Raw genomic sequence first — 25,482 nt, 5'->3', positions numbered from 1 at the left:
TTTAACATTTTTTTGGTTACTATATTATTCCATATCTGATATTTCAGTTTTGAAGTCTTCACTATTATTGTAGAAAAGAAAAAAAAAATCTGAAAAAACCTGGAATGAGTAGGTGTGTCCAAACTTGACTGGTACTGTACTTGTGTAAATACCTGTTTTTAGAGAGACAGTAAATCTAGGCTAAAACAAGGACAGTTTAATATTTATCTTACAGGCTCTGGTTTTGTCGCACCTGGACTACTGTTCAGCCGTGTGGTCAGGTGTCACAAAGAGGGACTTAGGAAAAATGCAATAGGCTCAGAACAGGGCAGCACGGCTGGCAATTGGATGTACACAGAGAGCAAACAATAACATGCACGTCAATCTTTCCTGGCTCAAGGTGGAGGAGAGATTGACTTCATCACTACTTGTATTTCTGAGAGGTATTGACATGTTGAATGTACTGAGCTGTCTGTTAAAACGACAAGCACACAGCTCAGACACCCATGCATACACCACAAGATAAGCCACCAAGTCCAGAACAGACTATGGGAGGCGCACAGTACTATATAGAGCCATGACTACATGGAACTCTATTCCACATCAGGTAACTGATGCAAGCAGTAGAATTATATATATATATATATATATTTTTAACACCTTATGCAACAGTGGGAACTCAGAAGCAACACAAACATAGGCACAGACATATGCATACACACACACAGTGTGGGCCTGAGAGCACACACTTAGTGTGTTGTGAAATCTGTTATGAATGTATTGTAATGTTTTTAAAATGGTATAATTGCCCTAAATTTGCCGGACCCCAGGAAGAGTAGCTGCTGCCAATGGGGATCCGTAATAAATCCAAATACTGAGGTGATGTAAATGGAATTAAGTCAGTATTTTCTACTATATTCTTTCTAAACAAGTCTGCTCTCAGCTTGAAAGATAACGATCATCGGAGATTTAATGTAATAAGCAGTACCGTATTTAAAAGAATAGAGCGCATCCTTTTTCAATTTTACCACACCCTTTGGGCTATGACGCCAACCAATAAGATAATTTCTCTTCAGTGTAAACGGAAGTGACCAGTGCCTAAGAACAGTTTCCACGTTAGCGTTTTTATTATTGTTATTTAGACATTTATTATTACCCTGGAACTCAAAATATGTCTCATTTAACTGCTCAGCATCATATTCTCACTCCAGGTAGTGTTTAATTCGCGTTGGAGACAGAATTTAGTTGATAGATGTTATCTGTTTAACGTTTGCTAACAATGGCTAACTGTAACAGTAACGTTATGGTTTTTCACACTCAAATAGCCTCCATCATGGAGGTGTTAGCGAATTCAGCCGTGGCAGACATATGTAAACTCGTAGATGACGACTATGCAGTGTTTCGTTTGGAAATAACCCAAAGCCAGAAAGAAAATAGGACATTGCGGAGGAAACTACAGCAACTGGAACTGAAGGTGGCACGGGAGCGCGCAGAGAGGACAACGCGAGAGCGCGTTCTCGCCAGTCCGAATAGTGTCAAGGTCCTCGACAGATACAGAGGAATGACAAGAGGTACATTTAGCAGATGGCCAAGGCTGCGGAACCTGTCGCCCTGTTACAATATGCGCATGTGTTGAGATGTGTTACCCAGATATGGGTCTTGGTCAGTTTTTGGTTAGTAGTATGCAATACTTCCCCTGAATACTTAGTTAGCTAGCTACCTATCGTTCAATTTTTATTTTACTAGGACGGTAATTTAAGAGCAAATTATTTTTGCACAAAGACACAATATAACATTCTAACCAGATTCTTGATTTACTGTTTTTCCTATTGTCACACTCAATTAAAAGAATGTGATGCATGGAACATAATAAATAAATAGTATATCAATAAGTAATGAGTAGTATTACCTTACATCCAAGGCTGATTACCGAACTGGCAACTGCCCTGGGCGAAATCCAGAAACACAGCTGCTCTCTTCACTCTTTGAGTGTTTGCAGTGGTAGTGTAAGTAGCGCATCTGTGTATCTCACTGTGCCCAGGATGAAATGTCAAGCACAAGTTCTTTGCAGATTAGATTAACCAACATGACAATAACAGTAGCTGTAGATAATGTAATGAAAAGTGGGATCTTGGAGGGTGGTTCACACTACTGCGTGCGGTCACGTCATATCACTGAGTCTGCGTTCAAGTATATGCATTATGTACATAAACACATGCATTCACTCACTAATTTATTAGGAGATGCTGCATTACTCTTGATGTTGCATGTTACAAAATGTAACCTGGATTTAAATTGAATCAACATATGAGTAAATGTGTAGAAAAAAGAGGGAAGGGAAGCGCTGCTGGGATACTGTAGTATATAGATATGGAAACAACAGGCAGTCTTGTTTTACTTCTCTTAAAAGCTCAATACTTTTTGAGAAGTAGCCATTATTTACTATTTTACATCTTGGGGTTGCTGTACATAACTTTAACCCATTGTATAAGAGATTCACCGAAATAAAAGTAATCCAGGCATTTATATATAAATTCTAGTTGTGCTTTATCAAACGCCTTTTCAAAATTTGCTATGAAGACCAGGCCTGGTATCTTTGATGTTTCATAATGTTCAATTGTTTCAAGTAATTGTCGTATATTATCTCCAATATATCGCCCATGTAAAAAAACATGTCTGATCAGGATGAACAATATCTGGTAAAATATTTTTTATTCTATGTGCAATGCATTTCGGCAGGATTTTCGTGTAAGAGGCCTCCGTTTTTTTTTATGGACTGGATCTTTATACTTATCACCTGGGTCCTGTTTTAGTAGTAATAAAATCAGACCTTTTTGAGTACCTGAAAGTCTACAATTTTTATAGGATGAATTAAAACACACTAATAATGGATCTTTGAGTACATCAAAAAGGTCTGATGTACCTCTACTTGTATACCATCAAGCCCTGATGTTTTTCCAGATTGAAAATATTTAATTGCCCTAAACAGTTCCTCCTTTGTACATTGGCCTTCGCACAGGTCTTTCTGTAAATGTGTTAATTTTACATTATTATTAGGAAAGAAATCCTTATAGTTAACATCATTCAGTGGAAATGGAGGAGACTGAAAATAAAACATGTTTAAAATATTTTGCTTCTTTCAAAATATCATTTGGTGAATCATGGATGACTCCATCATTTGTAATGAGTTTCTGTAAATTCTTTTTTGTAGCATTTCTATGTTGAAGATTCAATAAAACATTTGTGCATTTTTCACAATTTTCCATCCAATTCGCTTTATTTTTTACAATACATTACTCTTGATTGTTCTTGAATAAGTACCCCAAATTCTTTTTGTTTTTCCTCTAACCTATTTTGTACCTCTATAATACAGTTTCCATTACCATCTACCTGCGCTGTTATTTCCACTATTTCCTTATTAGTCTAATCTCTTTTGAGCTAAACTGCTTTTGATTTGTATTGTATTGAATGGCCTCTAAAAGTACATTTAAAAGTGAATCAAACAATAAGGGGATCTTCTGTTGTGCAGAAAAAAGTCAATTATGAATTATTTTCTCTTAGTTAATTAAGAATAAATTGTCTTCCAATAGGCTTTGATTACATTTCCAATATCCCCGTCCACGTGGAAATTCTGTAAGAGTTATATGGAGGCCAATTAGATGGTGGTCCGATCGCATTCTGTCTCCTTTTAATACTTTTTAAAACTTTTGATGCCAGGATGAATAAGACCCGGAAGTAATCCAGACGGCTAGCTTTATTAAACCTCCACCGTGTATATCTCACAAGGTCAGGGTTTTTCAGCCTCCATATATCCACTAGTTCTAATTTAGCCATGATATTTGTGATCTCCTTAAGTGCTTGAGGGTGATAGTTTGTAGTGCGATTTCCTTTACATTGACGTACTTAAAACCGTATTCTAATCTACCACCATAATAATAGATTCATTTGTTGCTTGTGAGCTCAATAGATTATTATATATATATATATTCGATGAACTGTGGATCATCATTATTTGGCCCATATACATTAATTAGCCATATCTGTTTTTGGTCCAGTAGCATATTTAAAATAATCCATCTTCCCTGAGGATCTGTTTGCCCAGTGTGAACAATCGGATTACATTTTTTATTAATTAGTATAAACACCCCTTTTGAGTTTCTTTGCCCATGACGAAAATATTTCTCCCTCCCAGTCTCATCTATATTTGTAGTGAGTTTCCTGTAAACAATATATATTATATTCTTTCTCTTTTAGCCAGGTAGAAATGTATATCTTCTTTTTTTGTGATCTGCTCAGCCATTGCAAATGTAACTGGCTATACTTATTTCTCCACTTACCATAACGATACCCACGTTTGTTTGTAAACTTACCATTAAAAAGCACCAGGTTGATTAAGTGTCCATATAGCTGTACCATAATATTTGCACTGTTAAGCATACTGTAGCTGCAACTTTGTAAACCTCCAATTGTCCTCATATTTCACCCACTAAAACCTCCCCCATATCTAGGCCCAAGACCATCAGACCATCTCCCTGACTCATGACGCACCAAGGCTAATCCTTGGCCACCAATTGGCGTAGGCCAGAGGGAAATATGGGCAGTCCCATGAAAACAATTCAGTACTGCCACCCTTCACTAACGCATTCAAAGCACCGTAGGTCTATTGCATATCTATGAGGGTGCTTTAAGAGAACTAACCAAATAATATGGAAAGTCATACAAAAATTATAAATAACAATAATAGATCATATTAATAGAAATAATAACAGTGCAATATTATACATTTATGCACATATTTATACATTCCTAGCAACGCTATAAGCATGTCAGCCCCATCTGCTCAGATTTTTGGATCCAATTGTTTGATATACAGTATCAGTCAAAAGTTTTGACACACTACTCATTCCAGGGTTTTTCTTTATTTTTGACTATTTTCTACATTGTAGAATAATAGTGAAGACATCAAAACTATGAAATAACACATGGAAACATGTAGTATCGAAAAAAGTAGCCACCCTTTGCCTTGAAGACAGCTTTGCACACTCTTGGCATTCTCTCAACCAGCTTCACCTGGAATGCTTTTTCAACAGTCTTGAAGGAGTTCCCACATATTCTGAGCACTTGTTGGTTGCTTTTCCTTCACTCTGCAGTCCAACTCATCCCAAACCATCTCAATTGGGTTGAAGTCGGGTGATTGTGGAAGCCAGGTCAATCTGATGCAGCACTCCATCACTCTCCTTCTTGGTCAAATATCCCTTACACAGCCTGGAGGTGTGTTGGGTCATTGTCCTGTTGAAAAACAAATGATAGTCCCACTAAGCGCAGACCAGATGGGATGGCGTATCGCTGCAGAATGCTGTGGTAGCCATGCTGGTTAAGTGGTGGATTTGGTGTTGAAATGAGCAGAAAACAACCCCATACCTACTGTAAAATATGGTGTTGGATCTTTAATGTTATGGGGCTATTTTGCTTCCACTGGTCCTGGGGCCCTTGTTAATATCAACGGCATCATGACCCAGTACCAGGATTTTAGTCCAAAATCCGGTTGCCTCTGCCAGGAGGCGGAAACTTGGCGGCAAGTGGATCATCCAGAACTCATCAAAATCCATCATCTCAGTCTGTGGATTTGAAACCCATTGAAAACCTTTGGTTTGAATTGAAGTTGGCAGTCCATAAACGCAGACAAAGGATATCAAGGATCTGGAAGGATTCTGTATGGAGGAATGGTGTAAGATTCCTCCCAATGTGTTCTCCAACTCATAAAGCATTTTAGAAAAAGTATCGGTGCCGTTAAGGTATTGAAAGGATTTAAAAATGGGTGTAAAACAAAATATTGTTCTCTGAGCAATTGTATTAGTATAATATAATATAATTTCCCCAATGTTTTTTGCATACAATTTTGCTCAGTATTTGAATTATTTATTTTGCTAATCTTTATCAAGGGTGTCAATAATTTCCGAGCCCACTGTAGGTGCCCCAGATCCCCAGATGTTGTAGTCCAGCCCTGCTTACATCCTTGCCAATTGTAGACAGTGTCAATAGTGTACAATATATCATTGAGCATTGACAGTGGTACTTAACTTAAGCACCCTCTTTCCCCCAATCACTCTCTCAGGTGAAGAACATCTCACTGGAGGCCACAGGAGCTTTGTGAAGCCAGCGGGACAAAATACATGGAGAGATGACCAACCCATAGCTGTAGATGAGGAGAGTGGAACTTCAACCCAGCATGTTATTGTGATAGAGGTTAGTGTCATAGTGTAACGTAAACAATTTACTGTACATTTAACGTGGTCCGTTTATTTCAGAAAGGATTCCCTCAGCTTTTTACTTGCTTACATGTACATCCTTATTTATCTGCCTTAGGGGAGCTTGTGAGACTTTGTTATCCAATTCATCTCATGTACCGATAATAACCTCCTCTCGTCTTGTGTCAGTCTACAGATGCAGAGACTGCAGGTCCTGGAGGATCGTCTCTGGTCAAGCAGAAGAGGATTGAAGGAGAGGAGGACCCACGACACAGCAGAGACATCCAGACTGGAGCAGCGGCGGGAGTGGCGTCCCCTGTAGCCACGGAGGACATCGCCACAGCGCCGCAGCCCAGGACCCAACGCTGCATCACGGAGGTCAGTGGAACGCCGAACGCCGTTCTCAAGTCAGAGACCGACACAAAGACTTTAACTGTAACACGCAGGCTCTTACACACAGGATCTGACCACAGATCAGCCCCAGAGAGACTAGAGCTGGAGCATCTGCGCTGTCCTCCTGCTTCCAGCTCAGAGTATTTACTTTACGGTAACCCGAGCCCTAGGATGGTTCATTCCCATCGGGACTCGGGTGACGTGTTAGAGACTGGCAATGATCCGTTTTGTTCTTACGCTACAGAGATGGACCCTGGCAACATGCCCTTGGGTTTAGAGGCACAGACTGATCTGTCTAGAGGGGACTGGAACCGGTATAGTAATAGTGTATACTCTGAAGGGTTCCTAGATAAGAAAGGGGAGGGTCTGGTCATAGATGAGGTGACTGTGAAAGTGGAGGACGACACTCCTCTGACATGGAATATAGACGAGACTCACTTAGGAGAAGGACACTCACAGGGCAGAGATTTCTTAGTTTACATGGACAGTTTAGAGAAAAATTTAAATGTCGCCACCCAGTCCCATTTACACAGGCTCAGGGATCGGGACCCATTGTCCACGTCGATGGAGCCTTCCAATTCACACAGTCGTGTCCTTTTCGATCAGTTATTGAACTCAAAGGACCAAAGGGCCAAGGCTCGAGGAGTGGGAGCAACATCAGGTGATAATAAAGAAAAATGGTTCCTCTGCATGTTCTGTAACAAAGGCTTCAGCAGCTCCCAGAAGGTGGAGATCCACCAGAGGGTCCACACAGGAGAGAAATCCTTCAGCTGTACCCAGTGTCACATGCACTTCGCCCATGCTAGCAGCCTAAAGAGGCACCAAAGGGTCCATACAGGGGTGAAACCATTCAGCTGTACTCAGTGTCACATGCGCTTCGCCCAGACTGGTGACCTGAAGAGGCACCAGAGGGTCCACACAGGAGAGAAGCCCTACAGCTGCCCCCAGTGTGAGAAGAGATTCTCCCACCAGCACCATCTGAAGATGCACCTGAAGGTCCACACGGGAGAAAGGCCATTCAGAGAGTAACTAACTAAGGATACACCAGCAGAAAAAACACTCCACTATAACATAGAAAGTAACCATTCCTCTCGATAGCTTCTGACTTTTACATCAAACCCTGCATTAGACAACGATACATTTTCAATGTTGTCAGCAGAAAGATCTACAGATGCATTTTGAATAACGAGAGTAACAGTTTTCAGTGTAGAATATTCCTGGGTAAAATATTGCATCCAGACATTGTGTGAGATAAAAGGCATATACAGTGCCTTGCGAAAGTATTCGGCCCCCTTGAACTTTGCGACCTTTTGCCACATTTCAGGCTTCAAATATAAAGATATAAAACTGTATTTTTTTGTGAAGAATCAACAACAGGTAGGACACATTCATGAAGTGGAACGACATTTATTGGATATTTCAAACTTTTTTAACAAATCAAAAACTGAAAAATTGGGCGTACAAAATTATTCAGCCCCTTTACTTTCAGTGCAGCAAACTCTCTCCAGAAGTTCAGTGAGGATCTCTGAATGATCCAATGTTGACCTAAATGACTAATGATGATAAATACAATCCACCTGTGTGTAATCAAGTCTCCGTATAAATGCACCTGCACTGTGATAGTCTCAGAGGTCCGTTAAAAGCGCAGAGAGCATCATGAAGAACAAGGAACACACCAGGCAGATCCGAGATACTGTTGTGAAGAAGTTTAAAGCCGTATTTGGATACAAACATATTTCCCAAGCTTTAAACATCCCAAGGAGCACTGTGCAAGCGATAATATTGAAATGGAAGGAGTATCAGACCACTGCAAATCTACCAAGACCTGGCCGTCCCTGACTATTTCATTAACCTTTGACTATTGGATGTTCTTATAGGCACTTTAGTATTGCCAGTGTAACAGTATAGCTTCCGTTCCTCTTCTCGCTCGAACCAGCAACACAACGACAACAGCCACCATCGAAGCACCGTTACCCATGCAGAGCAAGGGGAACAACTACTAGAAGGATCAGAGCAAGTGACGTTTGAAACGCTGTTAGCGCGCGCTAACTAGCTAGCCATTTCACTTCGGTTACACCAGCCTCATCTTGGGAGTTGATAGGCTTGAAGTCATAAACAGCGCAATGCTTGACGCACAACGAAGAGCTGCTGGCAAAACGCACGAAAGTGCTGTTTGAATGAATGTTTACTTGCCTGCTTCTGCCTACCACTGCTCAGTCAGATACTTGTATGCTCAGTCAGATTATATGCAACGCAGGACACGCTAGATAATATCTAGTAATATCATCAACCATGTGTAGTTAACTAGTGATTATGATTGATTCTTTTTTATAAGATAAGTTTAATGCTAGCTAGCAACTTACTTTGGCTTACTGCATTCGCGTACAGACAGTCTCCTTGTGGAATGCAATGGGAGAGAGGCAGGTCGTTATTGCGTTGGACTAGTTAACTGAAAGGTTGCAAGATTGGATCCCCTGAGCTGACTAGCTGAAAATCTGTCGTTCTGCCCCTGAACAAGGCAGTTAACCCAATTTGAATGTGTTCTTAACTGACTTGCCTAGTTAAATAAAGGTCTAAAAAAAAATAAAAATAAAGATTTCCGATTGTCGGCCAACCTCTACCTTTAATCTAACTTTAAGGTTGTGAAACTATTCACATGGTAATTGATGATTAAGAATTCCTAATGATTGCTGTTTTTTTCTATTTTAAAAACTGGTATGTGTTGCTGTTCATTAACATTATTGGACTGTTTTTTATGTCATGTTCTGAGTCGGATAATGTATTACACCCCACTCCTGAACTGGTCTCCTAATTAAAATGGCTTATTCTCTTGAATTTACAATAAATATTTTCTCAGTTAATATGGCTGTCTAATTACTTTCTTTAATACCACAATAGTAGCCTGTTGAGACAGTCTATTTTGCAAGTGAAGCCAGCCCAAGAAAACAAGTGGCAATACAACGTTACAGAATGTAATCATCAACAGTCCATAATATTGGGTCACGACTCAATTGTCATTGTAAAATTTTGGTCCCCAGGCAAAACCAGTTGAGAACCACTGGTGTAGGTAGGCAATAATGAAATAGGCATTTGTGAACATCATACTTTCATTCCACTACCAATTTTTTTTCTGTAGAGACACTTTTAATGAGAAAATGAATGCAGTTAGTTGAGACGTGTATGTGTGGTTTTCATATGGTGTATTTAAAACTTGTTCACGTTTAATAAACATAAAATATGACTTTTCATTTTAAGACTTATATTGTCACTCTCTTTAATATACCTCACATCTGATCTCACCCTATTCTGCATATACCCAGCAGCGCTTTATAACCAATATACACTTAACTATAAATAAATATACCCCCACACTAACAAACACCTACTGTACACAATATATTTGTTAACAAAAGTAGTGCACTGGTCCTTTAATAGTTCTGTATTAGTGGAAGGATTTGATATTTGTCCAGGACCCCCACCCCCACTTTGGCGAAAACAATTGCAGCACCCTCTCCCGGTTTTACTGATGATGACTTTTGTACGTATTTTTACCCACAACATCATATTTATGTCCACCATAATGGGTTTAACAACAATTCAGTAATCCTGTAACTACAGTGTAGGACTCAATAATCTGTATCATCTGTCTCTTCCAGGAGGACGAGGCTCCAAAGGTGCTGCTGGTCAAGGAGGAGGGGTGTGAGGAGGGTCTGGGGAACTCTGAGGGGAACATGGTCATGGAGGACAACCAGACTTCACCTCCTCTTGAACCCACAGAGGAACTAGCTGAGCAGCACAGGACCACACACAGTTTTACTGAGGTGAGCCCACTGAACTACTGTCTGAATGGTATTATGGGGGTGCCACAGGGTTCAATTCTCGGGCCGACTCTTTTCTCTGTATATATAAATGATGTCTCTCTTACTGCTGGTGATTCTCTGATCCACCTCTACGCAGACGACACCATTGTGTATACTTCTGGTCCTTCTTTGGACACTGTGTTAACAAACCTCCAGACGAGCTTCAATGCCATACAACACTCCTTCCGTGGCCTCCAACTGCTCTTAAATGCTAGTAAAATTAAATTCATACTCTTCAACCGATTGCTGCCCTCACCCGCCCGACTGACTAGTATCACTACTCTGGACGGTTCTGACGTAGAATATGTGGACAACTACAAATAGCTAGGTGTCTGGTTAGACCTTAAACTCTCCTTCCAGACTCACATTAAGCATCTCCAATCCACGATTATTTCTAGAATCGGCTTCCTATTTCGCAACAAAGCCTCCTTTACTCATGCTGCTAAACATACCCTCGTAAAACTGACTATCCTACCGATCCTTGACTTCGGCGATGTCATTTGCAAAATAGTCTCCAACACTCTACTCAGCAAATTGGATGTAGTCTATCACAGTGCCATCTGTTTTGTCACCAAAGCCCCATATACTACCCACCACTGCGACCTGTATGCTCTCATTGGCTGGCCCTCGCTTAATATTCGTCGCCAAACCCACTGGCTCCAGGTCATCTATAAGTCTTTGCTAGATAAAGCCCCGCCTTATCTCAGCTCACTGGTCACCATAGCAACACCCACCCGTAGCACATGCTCCAGAAGGTATATTTCACTGGTCATCCCCAAAGCCAATTCCTCCTTTGGCTGCCTTTCCTTCCACTTCTCTGCTGCCAATGACTGGAACTAATTGCAAAAATCACTGAAGCTGGAGACTTATTTCTCCCTCACTAACTTTAAGCATCAGCTGTCAGAGCAGCTTACCGATCACTGCACCTGTACACAGCCCATTTGTAAATAGCCCAACCAACTACCTCATTCCCCAAATTGTTATTTATTTTTGCACCCCAGTATCTCTACTTGCACATCATCATCTGCACATCTATCACTCCAGTGTTATTGCTAAATTGTAATTATTTTGCCACTATGGCCTATTTATTGGCTTACCTCCATAATCTTACTGCATTTGCACACACTGTATAAACATATTTCTATTTTTTTTTTCTATTGTGTTATTGACTGTACTTTTGTTTATTCCATGTGTAACTCTGTTGTTTTTGTTGCACTGCTTTGCTTTATCTTGGCCAGGTCTCAGTTGTAAATGAGAACATGTTCTCAACTAAATAAAGGTGAAATAAAAATAATACAAATTTAAGCCTCTCAGATTACGAGTGTTGATCTAGGATCAGTTTTCCCTTTTAGATCATGATGAATAACATTATATGGAAAGATCCTAGATCAGTACTCCTATTCTGAGGCTTTTTGTGGATCTGAGCCCAGGTCTTGATTGATTTAGTCAAAAAGGGCGACTGCACTTCCTGATTTTGCCTTGTTTTTCATCAATGCGCAATGCTAGGAGCCATGACTGAAGGCAACGAGAGTTGTCTTCGGGGTGTGTTTTGATCAGTGGAGGCTCCTCAGGGAGAGGACCTTCCTCAGTGAACTTCATAAAAATACAAATAGTGAAACAATTCTCCTTTTTTAGATAACTATACTAAATATATTCACATATCACCAAATAATTGATTAAAACACACTGTTTTGCAATGAAGGTCTACAGTAGCCTCAACAGCACTCTCTTGGGTAGCACCATGGTGTAGCCGGAGGACAGCTAGTTTCCGTCCTCCTCTGAACAGTTATTATTTATTTAAATCATTTTAACCTTTTTTCTCCCCAATTTCATGGGATCCAATTGGTAGTTACAGTTTTGTCTTACGGACTCGGGAGAGGCGTCCTCCGAAACACGACCCAAACAAGCTGCACTGCTTCTTGACATCATGCCCGCTTAAAACGGAAGCCAGCCACACCAATGTGTCGAGGAAACACCGTACACCTGGGGACCATGTCCGCGTGCATGCACCCCGCCTGCCACCGTAGTCGCTAGAGCGCGATGGGACAAGGACATCCCTGCCGGCCAAACCCTCCACTAACCCAGACGATTCTGGGCCAATTGTGCGCCACCCCATGCGCCTCGAGGTTGCGGCCGGCTGCGACAGAGGCTGGAGTCGAACTGGAGCATGGGCTCGAACTGCGATACAGTGCCTTAGACCATTGCGCCACTCCGGAGGCCCCTCTGAACAATTTTGAGCAAATTAATTTCTTAAAAAATGAGGGAGAAGTAAGAGAGAGAGAGCTAGTTATATTTAGTTGTATTTTTTTTCACTTTCACTTATCTAGCTAGCTAGCGAATGCAGCTAGCTAGCTAGTTTAGCCTACTCAAACACCCGACTCAAACAGCAAGGGATACTATGTTAGCTAGGCTATCACTGGAACTTTTCTGAGTCATGGTAAGCTTTTAGTTTCATAAATTTATTGCCACCGGGACCCGCCGGTGTAACTGCTAAACTGCTTGCTGTACACTGTAACGTAGCTGGTTTAATAACGCATAAGTTATAGTAGCTAGCTATGTTGACTATGACGTTAGGTGACAACTATGTAGGCTGTGTGTAGCGGTCTAGCAGTTATGGAATGAAGGTTTGGCTTGGAAAGGTTTGGATAATTTTTTGTTGTTGTCTGGTCACATACAGCTGTTGTGTTGTGCATTGAAGTCCACAAGCGAAGGGAAAAGTTGCGAGGACGAGAGCGCATAGATGCGTGTAGGTATTATAGTAGGAATTATACACTGAGCAAATTATCATGTTTTTTGTATGTAGCTGCTATGAAAGGGAACTGTGTTTGCAGTGATCAGGGGTGTATTCATTCCGCCGATTCTGTTGAAAAACATTTTTTAAACTGAAGCAAACGGAACGAAACAGGGATAATCATACCTTAATTTGTCCAATAGAAACTCTCATTTGCAACTGTAGGACTAATGACTACACCCTAGATCAGCTAGATGCAGGCAAGAGTGTGCAAGACGGTATTGAATGTGTCAACTGTCTGGATTACTCAGATTTTTATCTTGACCTTTTGTAGCAACCTCATGATGGGTATATGGACAATTTGAGTATCATGTAGTATCCTAAACCTGCCGATTGTTACATTGAGCTGGACGAATAAAATCCGAATGACAGTCATTCAATATGCTGTAATAGAAGTAAGGCCATGCTCATAAAAAAAAATCCTCTCAAATGGCACCAACTGTCACTGGATTTGATGTGGGTGTTTCTTTGCCATTAAATCACAACAAACAAGGGCAGTAGTGAGTACAGCGAGGTAAGCTAAGCTAGTTTTGCTATGAAGAGAACAAAGTTTTGAAGTTGAGGCCTTTCTCCCCCGACAGTCAGCTAATTGACCCTTCGCTTAGCCTCGCCCTAGGATTTTGGGTAACCAATCGCAGTGCTCCAATGGATTTCAACTGTTGTCAAGTCCTCGGACAAGCTCCTGCTTACATTGCATGAAAGCCAGTGAGGGCTATGGCAAAGTGGTCTTGTGATAATTGTTGATTTAATTGTTAATTGTTGATTTTGTTCTGCTGGTCAGAGGCAGCAGGCGCTCCACGTTAAACGAAGGGGGACAAGAGAGGTGAATTGTTTTGCTCTCGAGGAAGGGTGTCATTGAGAGGAGTGATTACTGGGGTAGGGGTAAATGGAAAGTTGACCAACTGAAGGGGAAGATTCCTGGTGTTTATAATGCTCATCATTTGGTGCGACACAAACAGGGAGGGTGAGTGGTGAAACAGAAGAGTCGCTGTCTGTCCTTTTGAGTTTTGATGTTGTGTCTTTGCCCGACAAAGGGATGTTAGAATATATAAGTTATCCCATACAAGCTTTTGTGCCAAATACGTTATGTTTTAACCAGGTGTCAAGCTTAAGTGCAGTGGCAGCAGCGTCTAGGAGGGAGGTTCCTAGATGTTAGAAGTGTGCAGAAGGGCATGAGACAAAGGAATGTGTAGCATTGGGGAAGGTAGTGGTATGTGTTAATTGTAGGGGTGCCCATGGGGCTGTGTTAAGAAGCAGTACGGCTGGCTGGGTTGTGTATCGGAGGACGCATGGCTTTCAACCTTCGTCTCTCCCGAGCCCGTACGGAAGTTGTAGCGATGAGACAAGATAGTAGCTACTACAACAATTGGATACCACGAAAATGGGGTAAAAAAAAAAGTTTTTAAAAAGGGGGAGGGATCCTTAGAAGAGTGGTGTGAGTAGTAGATCTGTACCAGTATAGAGGGGTAGGGCAACAAGTGATATATGTTTCAGTAAGATTGGATTTTTGGCATTTACAGCAATGGTTATTAACTGTACTGTAGGGATGGAAAGTCACAGAAAATGGAGGTGGTGGCAGATTCAGAGAGATATTTGGGTGTGCAAGACTTGACATCAGAAGAGTTACAGGGTGTGTTAAGTGGTGGTGTCCCATCCTTTCAGGCTGTTGGCCTGAGGTAGCACTAAATTGTTTTAAATAGTGGAGTAGGGTGGTGGTTTTGTAGTGAGTGTAGCGTTAGATGGTATGGTATTTGTTGATTTATATATTATATAAACTCAGCAAAAAAAGAAACTGCCCTTTTTCAGGACCTTGTCTTTCAAAGATAATTTGTAAAAATCCAAATAACTTCACATATCTTCATTGTAAAGGGTTTAAACACTGTTTCCCATGATTGTTCAATGAACCATAAACAATTAATGAACATGCACCTGTGGAATGGTCGTTAAGACACTAACAGCTTAGAGACGGTAGGCAATTAAGGTAACAGTTATGAAAACTTAGGACACTAAAGACGCCTTTCTACTGACTCTGAAAAACACTGAAAGAAAGATGCCCAGGGTCCCTGCTCATCTGCGTGAACGTGCCTTAGACATGCTGCAAGGAGGCATGAGGACTGCAGATGTGGCCAGGGCAATAAATTGCAATGTCCGTACTGTGAGACGCCTAAGACAGCGCAACAGGGAAACAGGACGGACAGCTGATCGTCCTCGCAGTGGCAGACCACGTGTAACAAAACCTTCACAGGATCGGTACATCCGAAAATCACACCTGCGGGACAGGTACAGGATGGCAACAACAACTGCACCAAGTTACACCAGGAACGCACAATCCCTCCATCATTGCTCAGACTGTCCGCAATAGCCTGAGAGAGGCTAGACTGAGGGCTTGTAGGCCTGTTGTAAGCCAGGTCCTCACCAGACATCACCGGCAACAACGTTGTCTATGGGCACAAACCCACCGTTGCTGGACCAGACAGGACTGGCAAAAAGTGCTCTACACTGACGAGTCGCGTTTTTCCCTCACCAGGGGTGATGGTCGGATTCGCATTTATCGTCGAAGGAATGAGCGTTACACCGAGGCCTGTACTCTGGAGTGGAATCGATTTGGAGGTGGAGGGTCTGTCATGGTCTGTGGCGGTGTGTCACAGCATCATCAGACTGAGCTTGTTGTCATTGCAGGCAATCTCAACGCTGTGCTTTACAGAGAAGACATCCTCCTCCCTCATGTGGCACCCTTCCTGCAGGCTCATCATGACATGACCCTCCAGCATGATAATGCCACCAGCCATACTACTCGTTCTGTGCGTGATTTCCTACAAGACAGGAATGTCAGTGTTCTGCCATGGCCAGCGAAAAGCCCGGATCTCAATCCCATTGAGCACGTCTTGGACCTGTTGGATCGGAGGGTGAGAGCTAGGGCCATTCCCCCCAGAAATGTCTGGGAACTTGCAGGTGCCTTGGTGGAAGAGTGGGGTAACATCTCACAGCAAGAACTGGGAAATCTGGTGCAGTCCACGAGGAAGAGATGCACTGCAGTACTTAATGCAGCTGGTGGCCACACCAGATACTGACTGTTACTTTTGATTTTGACCCTCCCTTTGTTCAGGGACACATAATTAGCAATGTTATGAATACAAATCCCATCTGCTGTCGACATCAGTATACGATTTGAGAGCACTAGTTCGCTCCAAAAGTGGTTATAGCTGTGACTGAATGCTGACAGTGAATTCAGAACCAGTCAGTGGCTACCTAGCTGCACTACAAACATAATTTTACCAGGTTCCCGGGAAGTGGTTGTAATGACAGTACACCAGAACATACCCAAGAGTTTCCTGATTAACCAGGGGTAGTCTGTGTTTAATTGCATTGTATTAGAAACACAGTTTGAGATCACCATGAGGGGATTTCGCCAGTGGTTGAATGGGGAATTGGACATCCAAGGGGGTTGCGTGGCTTAGCGAAGGTTCAATTCAGTTTTATGTGTAGGCTAAAGCCTGCACAGACCTTGTGTTTATCCAAGCTGTCAGCAGCTAGCTAGCATAGCTTGGTGATAGCTGCAGCTGGCATCTTATCTAGCTGATATTTCTCTGTCAAATTAGTTATGGCAAGATAGCAAGAGCCAGTAAGTTTCCATCCAACCTTTTTATATGAGTAAAGTACATGTCGGATCAGAAATGTCAGGACAGGCCTGATAGAAACCGCACATTTGACGGTAAACGTTCCAAATGTGGACAAAACAACATTTGGTGAAAATGCCTTTATGCACAAATATTGATATAATAACCATCATATCGAAGTATACTTGGAGTCACACAATGATATATTGTGTGATCCTCCCACTACGACTCAGGAAACAATGCAGTTTATTAGGCTACAGATGAACCTCACAGGATGGTGAAAGTGCATGGTGATGAGCTAGATGGTCCTTTTCGATAAATATTGAGGGTCTTATACTCGTGACATGATGATTGATGCTTGGCTGCAATTTGACAAGTAAAAATACTCTTGCTCTTTTGTCCATAATAATCTCATGTAGGCTATTCCCGTACTTCATCTGCGAGCTGTTGGCTAGATGGCATGTGCCAAGACCTGAGTGGGCACATTCTCTATATAAAGCAACATATTTTGTGACAGAACCATCAGTGTATCTGAAAATGCAATGGAAACCCATTTAACTTGTATTTTTTTTATTCAGTACTTGGGAATTTGTCGCCAATCTGTCACCAATTGGATGGAACTTAGCTAGTGTCCGGAATGTGTTTCATAAGACACTCGTTTTACAACACCTTGCTACAAAAGTGTCTTGCAACTTAGTTTCAACGTTTCATCGCTTCATGTAAATACATGTTACCGTGGAAATGGTATCAACTGCAAGTTTAGCTGTCCTACAACACAATATTCTATAACTGGCTAGTTGTGTGTCATCTTGTCTATCCTTATAAGCTCTGTTAGATCTTTCCGGGGGACAAATCCCAGAGCTACTAATATTCCGACAACAGTTGTAGGCTACATGTGGACATGGTGATGCTGATTCATGATTAAGACTGGCTGAGAAAATCTGCCTGCCTGTCTGTCTGTCTTGTCCCGACTCCCAACACGTTCATTACTATGGGACAGCTGGAGATCGCATTTGAATATTGAAACAATGTTGCAAATGTCAGAGAGACAGACAGCAAAATTTATACAAATCTCCGCTGTTGAAAACTAAATGTTAGTCTAAAAGAAATGTGAGATAATGTCAAGATGCCTTTTTATAGTGGAGATCAAGTTTATAAATTGCCTGGCTGGGCTGATGAGACAGTGGATTGCGCAGTCAGATGGAACAGAGTAAATAGGCATTTCATGTCATATATTTAGCCGGTGGTAACTTGTGGAATAGACACCGGCTGGAATGCGGTTTTAACCAATCAGCATTCAGGATTAGAACCACCCGTTGTATAATTATCCCCTCAAAAATCAATGTGTGTTCATGTTACAAAGACAAAACATTGAATGCTGTAAATATCATATTGGTGTACTTATAAAGACAGTATGCCTACACTTACCTAGCAAATCCCTTACAAAAATATATTGCGGTTTTGAAACTGCAGTAAAAGTGTAGTAACTGCAGTCATATTTTGGACTGTAACTGCATTTACACTGAAAAACTTCTGGTATTTTGGATGCAGTAATTGCAGAATAACTAACTAAGTTGTGTGTAGAGTGCAACTTCAGCTATCTAACCATTACTAGAATGTCATTATATTTGTCTATTTGGCCAAATCTAAGGATGTGGCTGTCAAACCACACACTGACATGCCCAGCTCTCTGGGTGAGGTTCTGTCTTCAAGTCTCCAATGGGTGATGAAGTCACTTCCATCTATGTAATGTATTACAGGTTATGGACAGGTGTAGTCAAGTGGCAGGAGGGGTGGAGTCCATCTTGGATATGCCCGAGTTTGCCTCAACACATGGGTCCAACAGACAGAGTTCAATAACTACAGGATGAGGATGAGATGCAGGAGGATGGCACTAATCTCATACCACTCTGTAGGCTACTGACCAATTCAATGCTTCCTCCAGGAAGTTTTGCGTCGGTCAGTAGCCTGCAGAGTAATATGAAGGGTGCATTTACTGAACTTGTGTAGATATTCAAAACAAATTGTTTTGATATCTTTCAAGTGTAGCAGTTCCATGTAGAATAATCGATACTTCACATAATACTTTAGAAGCAGTGTTCTGTTAATATAACGTGCAAATATTTCACCTTCCTGTATGGTGTCCCATATAAGACAGGAGTTCCATGACATGTTTAAAGAATACACAATTGTGTTGCTGAGTGCAAGGTCTCTCCAAATTCAGACATCAGTATCAACCTGTCTTTCAGTCAGATTCCATTTCAAAAGCATCTCTTCTGCCCATCTATAGAAAAACAAGGAAGAGTTGATGAGTGACATGTATTGAAACTGTGATATTACTAAACACTTGCGATGTACTGTCTTATTAGTAATCAACTTTTGAGCTGTTTGCCAAAGCCTGATGGGCAGTTTTGGACGAGACTGACTTTATGACCAAAATTATCATATTTACACTTTGTAGTCAATTTTGACACTAGAATGACTGTCATATCGATGCCACATAGGCCTTTTAAAAACAGAGAAGTTGGTTCTAAGCTAAGGGGTTGACCTTCAAGTGTGGGGCCATGCCTTTAAATGATCAAACCATTAAAGAGTGTCAAGTAATCAAATCAACTAACATGTTTGCATATTATCAAATCAATTAATATCTTTGTATAGTACTCATTGAAATCCCTCATTGCTCAATCAAAAGATGCTCCATAGCAGGGTGCTCATATCAGATGTATTGATCCAACATCCTCTCACTCTATATCTCTTAGTCAGCAGACATGGAGGATGGGAAGACTGATCTGCTACTAGTCAAAGAGGAGACAATAGAAGACGGACCAGAGAGCATTGACCTGCTGAGTGGACTAAAGATGGGGGAGCAAGGTAAGGTTGACATAGTGCATTCAGAAAGTACTCAGACTCCTTCACGCTTTCCACATTTTGTTACGTTACAGCCTTATATTAAAATGTATTACATTTTTTTCATCAATCAATACACAATACCCCATAATGACAAAGCAAAAACACGTTTAGACATTTTTGCGAATGTATTAAAAATAATAAAATATCTCACATTTACGTAAGTATTCAGACCCTTTACTCTGTACTTTGTTGAAGCACCTTTGGCAGCGATTACAGTCTTCTTGGGTATGACACTAAAAGCTTGGCACACCTGTATTTGGGTAGTTTCTTCTGTTCTTCTCTGCAGATCCTCTCAAGCTCTTCCAGGTTGGATGGGGAGCCTCACTGCACAGCTATTTTCAGGTCTCTCTAGAGACGTTAGATTGGGTTCAAGTCCGGGCTCTGGCTGGGCCATTCAAGGAAATTCAGAGACTTTTCCCGAAGCCACTCTTGCTTTGTCTTAGCTGTGTGCTTAGGGTCGATGTCCTGTCTGAAGGTAAAACCTTCGCCCAAGTCTGAGGTCCTGGGCGCTCTGGAGCAGGTTTTCATCAAGGATCTCTGTACTTTTCTCCGTTCATTTTTCCCTCGATCCTGACTAGTCTCCCAGTCCATGCCACTGAAAAACATCCCACAGCATGATGCTGCCACCACCATGCTTCACCGTAGGAATGGTATTGGCCAGGTGATGAGAGGTGCCTAGTTTCCTTCAGACGTGACACTTGCATTCAGAACAAATCGTTCAATCTTGGTTTCACCCATCCAGAGAATCTTGTTTCTCATGGTTAGAGTCCTTTTGGCAAACTGCAAACGGGCTGACATGTGCCTTTTACTGAGGAATGGCTTCCGTCTGGCTACTCTACCATAAAGGCCTGATTGGAGGAGTGCTGCAGAGATGGTTGTCCTTCTGGAAGGTTCTCCCATCTCCACAGAGGAACTCTAGAGCTCTGTCAGAGTAACCATCGGGTTCTTGGTCACCTCCCTGACCAAGGCCCTTCTTCCCCGATTGCTCAGTTTGACCGGGTGGCCAGCTCTAGGAAGAGTCTTGGTGGTTCCAAACTTTTTCCATTTAAGAATGATGGAGACCACTGTGTCCTTGGAGACCTTCAATTCTGCAGACATTTTTTTGTACCTCGACACAATCCTGTCTCGGAGCTCTATGGACAATTCCTTCGACCTCTTGGCTTGGTTTTTGCTCTGACATGCACTGTCAACTGTGGGACCTTATATAGACAGGTGTGTGCCTTTCCAAATCATGTTCAATCAACTGAATTTACCACAGGTGGACTCCAATCAAGTTGTAGAAACATCTCAGGATGATCAATGGGAACCGGATGCACCTGAGCTCAATTTCAAGTCTCATAGCAAAGGGTCTGAATACTTTAAAAATATTTTTTTTTTTATACATTTGCAAGAATTTATAAAAACTGTTTTTGCTTTGTCATTATGGGGTATTGTATGTAGATTGATGAGGACATTTTTTATTTAATACATTTTAGAATAAGGCTGTAACGTAACAAATGTGGAAAAAGTGAAGGGGTCTGAATACTTTCCAAATGCACTGTACATTTAGCCTACATACAGTAATAGATCTTCAATGGGAATAGTGATACACCTGGCTTTTATTTTTTCTTAATTTATCAAATGAAATCAATACAAGTTATCTTTACATACAAAAACACACATTATAATGTATGATTTAAAAAATCTTCATATGTAGAGTTCTCTGCCATGTTAGTAAAGTCTATTTTGTAACCTCTTCCTGCAGGTAGTTGGCTGGAGGCTAACAGAGAAGACTGGGCAGCCATCTTGGATTCCCAGAATCAGGCCGGTGCAGCCAGGGACCCGGGGGACAACATCACAGAGCAGGTCAGGACCAGAGGCAACATAGTGGAGGTCAGTGGATGGGACAGCATCCTCAACTCTGGGCTGGGGAACAACACTGTTAACCAGAAACAGACAGTCAAACACAAAACATCCAATCTTAGTTAGGGGTGGGCATTTGTCTGGCACGGAGGGAGAGAGAGAGAAAGTAGCCAAACCTGACTTGCTCTGGTTAGACAAACTTGTTGCTGCCATAGGTTATCTATCATACTATCTGGTAGTGCCAATCTTGACTTCATCAAATCGTTTGTAAAAAACTAGCTAAATACAGCAGTCAGCTAAGTAGCAAGGCCAATTAAAGCTATTTTGCTACGCTCCTCGTACAACTCTAGTCATATGAAACAGCCTACCTGTTGGATGATCAGTGTAGCCTACTCCTCATTTAGCCAACGTAATTCTGTAATTTTTCTTACATTTTGCATCGATTAAACATCTCCCTCTCAATGTAGCACTGCTTTGATTGATTACAATAGCAACAAGCTACACCTGTGAAACGTGTGTAGGCTACCGGCGCACTTATAAAAAAAATATAATAATGTATATAATGGTCTATCCTTGTAGGCTATGTAGAAACATCACAAAGATAATTGTATTTCATTTTAGACCAAGCCTTTTCATTGTTAAAATATACGTCATTTTTTTTTCTCTCTCAGAAATGAATACTTTCCCATGTAATCGAATATTAATGTCTGTTGATATTCAAATATTCTAATAACGTGCCCATCCCTAATATTAGTCTTCATGGCAACAGACTGGCTGAGACCAGGGCGAGGCGTAGATTTGGTCTGAGGGGACGGGGATGTGTCTATGTGGCTAGAGAGAATGGACACAGACTCCGTCCTAGTTGTGATTCAGAGAGACTGATCGCACCTCAGGATAATCCCCTAACACAGTGGTGTTCAAAGTTGGGGTCACAACTGAAGTGGGGTTGCCAATATTTGTTTTTAAATGCATTTTCTGTATTTGTTTTTTGAAAAAATGAACAGTACAGTTTATTGTATGGGACAATATACAAACATTTTTGAGAAAGGTAATTAGAAAAATACAATTTTAATGAGTAAATGTGTTTTTTATTTTAATTTTGATAAGAGATGAAAATGTAATGATTTTGACATTATTTGTTGATGTAAAAATATACCGATTTTAAGGTTGTGTCATTATATTTGGGGTGGGGTCACAAGTAATGATTGCGAAAAAAATTCCTTCAGCCTGCCGTCTATAAGATGTATCAACTGGAATATGGACCCTGCGATAACACTGACACTCCCTGGCCTTCATCTTCCTCACAATCTCCCTATGTAAACCAGACCTCAGACAATGCCCGTTCCTCAACACTAAACGGCTACACAAGCTCATTGACAAATGACAGGAGAAACTGAATCAGTAAAGGTGGAGGCATAAAAAAGAAGCGCTTCTCGTGTTCGTTCTTTGAGAAAGATTTCAGTTTCCCCAAACAGGTGGAGACCCATCCGAGGATGCACACGGAAGACAAATTATTCTGCTGCCATCTGTTTCTGGACAGTTTATCTGTCTCGTCCAACCTGAAGATGCACCAGAGGGTCCACATAGGAGAAATCTTACAGCTGCCCCCAGTGTGAGAAGAGGTTCTACCACCAGCACCAACTGAAAATGCACTTGAAGGTCCACACGGGAGAGAGGCCGTTCTCCTGTATGCACTTCGGGAAGAGGTTCTCAGAGAGGAGTTACCTCGGGATACACCAACATAAAATGCACACGGCCCATGTATAGTATATAGTGACATGTAATGTAGTACTAGTTAGTTAATAGTTCATTCTGTTGGTTTTGGATATAGAGCCCCACAGTGAAGTTGTCATAATACCCATAGAACCTTGTGGTCAAATAGGAAAATGGTTACAATCAATTCCACCATTCATTTTTCCCATAGGGGAGTTTAAAAACACTTACGATAAGGTCTGTATTTCGTGTAGCCTTACTCTGGCGTGACATTTTGATAACCATGTGTCATGACTTGCCCTGTTGGGTGAGGATCATAGAGCCAGATCTCCCCCTCTCCCCCACCAGTTTTATGACCGGTCGTAAATACTGTGTAGAAACTCTGCCATTGGGTTTGGCAGGATTGAGGGGAAAGAAACCTCTTTGTTACAAGCAGATTTCTCCCGCCAAAACGGTAACATCAAAAGGTTGAATAATGAAACAATATTTCTATAATCCAAAACTGTTGGAATGGTCTGTGGGTACTTAAAGAACAATCTTGTCGAATTCATTACTAATTTGTGATGTAACTAAGGACAGTAGAACACAATTTGTGAGAAGATGTAAAGTGATGTTCGCCTTCTAAATGAGAGAATTGTTTTTCATATGAAGTCTTAACCAAGTCAGTGGCCACGCCCAGGTGAGCACAGACATTACAACAAAAGGAGGGAATGCCCCTTTTTCCCCAAGTGCTTAAATAGGACTCGTGACAAAATGTACATTAGTCAAGAAAACAAGGACGGGAGTCCCCACGTTGAAATGGCTACCACTCTATAGACCAGTTATGTGCAGTTCCAGCCTAATACGTTACAAATGGTTAAGAAATCTACAAAACTAAAGACTACACATTCACAGTCTGCAGCTGTATATGTAAAATAGTCTAAGAAACTTGACCGAAGACGAGAGGAGAACATTTCCCTATCGAACGACCATTGGTACGTCTGACGTATCCATTATAACAGACACTTCAAGAACAAAGCGAACAAGCTAAGACTACAAAGGACATGGTGACCTCTGGTGGACAATCAGAGACTTACACAACCAAGACTTGGTCGACTGACTCGCCAGAAAATGGACCGGCGATTTCAACAGGGAGACAACAAAGCCATACAATCGTAAATATGTATATTGCAATTCTTTTCGAATCAATCAATCAATCAATCAAATGTATTTATAAAGCCCTTTTTACATCAGCCAATGTCGCAAAGTGCTATACAGAAACCCAGCCTAAAACTCCAAACAGCAAGCAATGCAGATGTAGAAGCAAGGTGGCTAGAAAAAACTCCCGAGAAAGGCAGGAACCTAGGAAGAAACCTAGAGAAGAACAATGTTCTGAGGGGTGGCCAGTCCTCTTCTGGCTGTGCCGGGTGGAGATTATAACAGTACATGGCCAAGATGTTCAAACGTTCATAGATGACCAGCAGGGTCAAATAATAATAATCACAGTGGTTGTAGAGGGTGCAATAGGTCAGCACCTCAGGAGTAAATGTCAATTGGCTTTTCATAGTCGATCATTCGGAGTTAGAGACAGCAGGTGCAGTAGAGAGAGAGAGTCGAAAACAGCAGGTCTGGGACAAGGTAGCACGTCCGGTGAACAGGTCAGGGTTCCATAGCCGCAGGCAGAACAGTTGAAACTGGAGCAGCAGCAGGTGGAATGAAGACAGCAAGGAGTCATCAGGCCAGGTAGTCCTGAGGCATGGTTCTAGGGCTTAGGTCCTCCGAGAGAAGAGAGAGAAAAAGAGAGAGAGTTAGAGGGAGCATTCTTAAATTCACACAGGATACCGGATAAGACAGGAGAAATACTCCAGATATAACAGACTGATCCTAGCCTCCCGACACATAAACTACTGCAGCATAAATACTGGAGGCTGAGACAGGAAGGGTCGGGAGACACTGTGGCCCCGTCCGACGACACCCCCGGACAGGGCCAAACAGGCAGGATATAATCCCACACTACTAGAGGTATATCTTCAAACCACCACCTTACTACCCTGAGATAAGGCTGAGTATAACCCACGAAGATCTCCCCCACGGCACAAACCCGAGGGGGGTGCCAACCCGGACAGGAAGATAACGTCAGTGACTCAACC

General features: G+C 41.6%; 1 protein-coding gene across 1 annotated transcript in view; it reads left to right on the top strand.

The window, feature by feature from the left end:
* The window catches only part of LOC139375546 (uncharacterized), a 61,824-nt gene extending 54,005 nt beyond the window's left edge, over positions 1 to 7,819 (top strand). Inside the window, exons 10-12 of the mRNA XM_071117376.1 lie at positions 1,257 to 1,550; positions 6,095 to 6,225; positions 6,417 to 7,819. Coding sequence (XP_070973477.1) covers positions 1,257 to 1,550; positions 6,095 to 6,225; positions 6,417 to 7,649 — 1,658 coding nt within the window. The 3' untranslated portion in view covers positions 7,650 to 7,819. The remainder of the gene's footprint in view (positions 1 to 1,256; positions 1,551 to 6,094; positions 6,226 to 6,416) is intronic.
* Positions 7,820 to 25,482: the final 17,663 nt, after the last annotated feature.

The sequence above is a fragment of the Oncorhynchus clarkii genome, chromosome 19, assembly GCF_045791955.1.
Source record: "Oncorhynchus clarkii lewisi isolate Uvic-CL-2024 chromosome 19, UVic_Ocla_1.0, whole genome shotgun sequence".
NCBI classification, from domain to species: domain Eukaryota; kingdom Metazoa; phylum Chordata; class Actinopteri; order Salmoniformes; family Salmonidae; genus Oncorhynchus; species Oncorhynchus clarkii.
The sequence above is the reverse complement of the archived record's forward strand: the minus strand, read 5'-3'. Positions and strand labels throughout refer to the sequence as shown.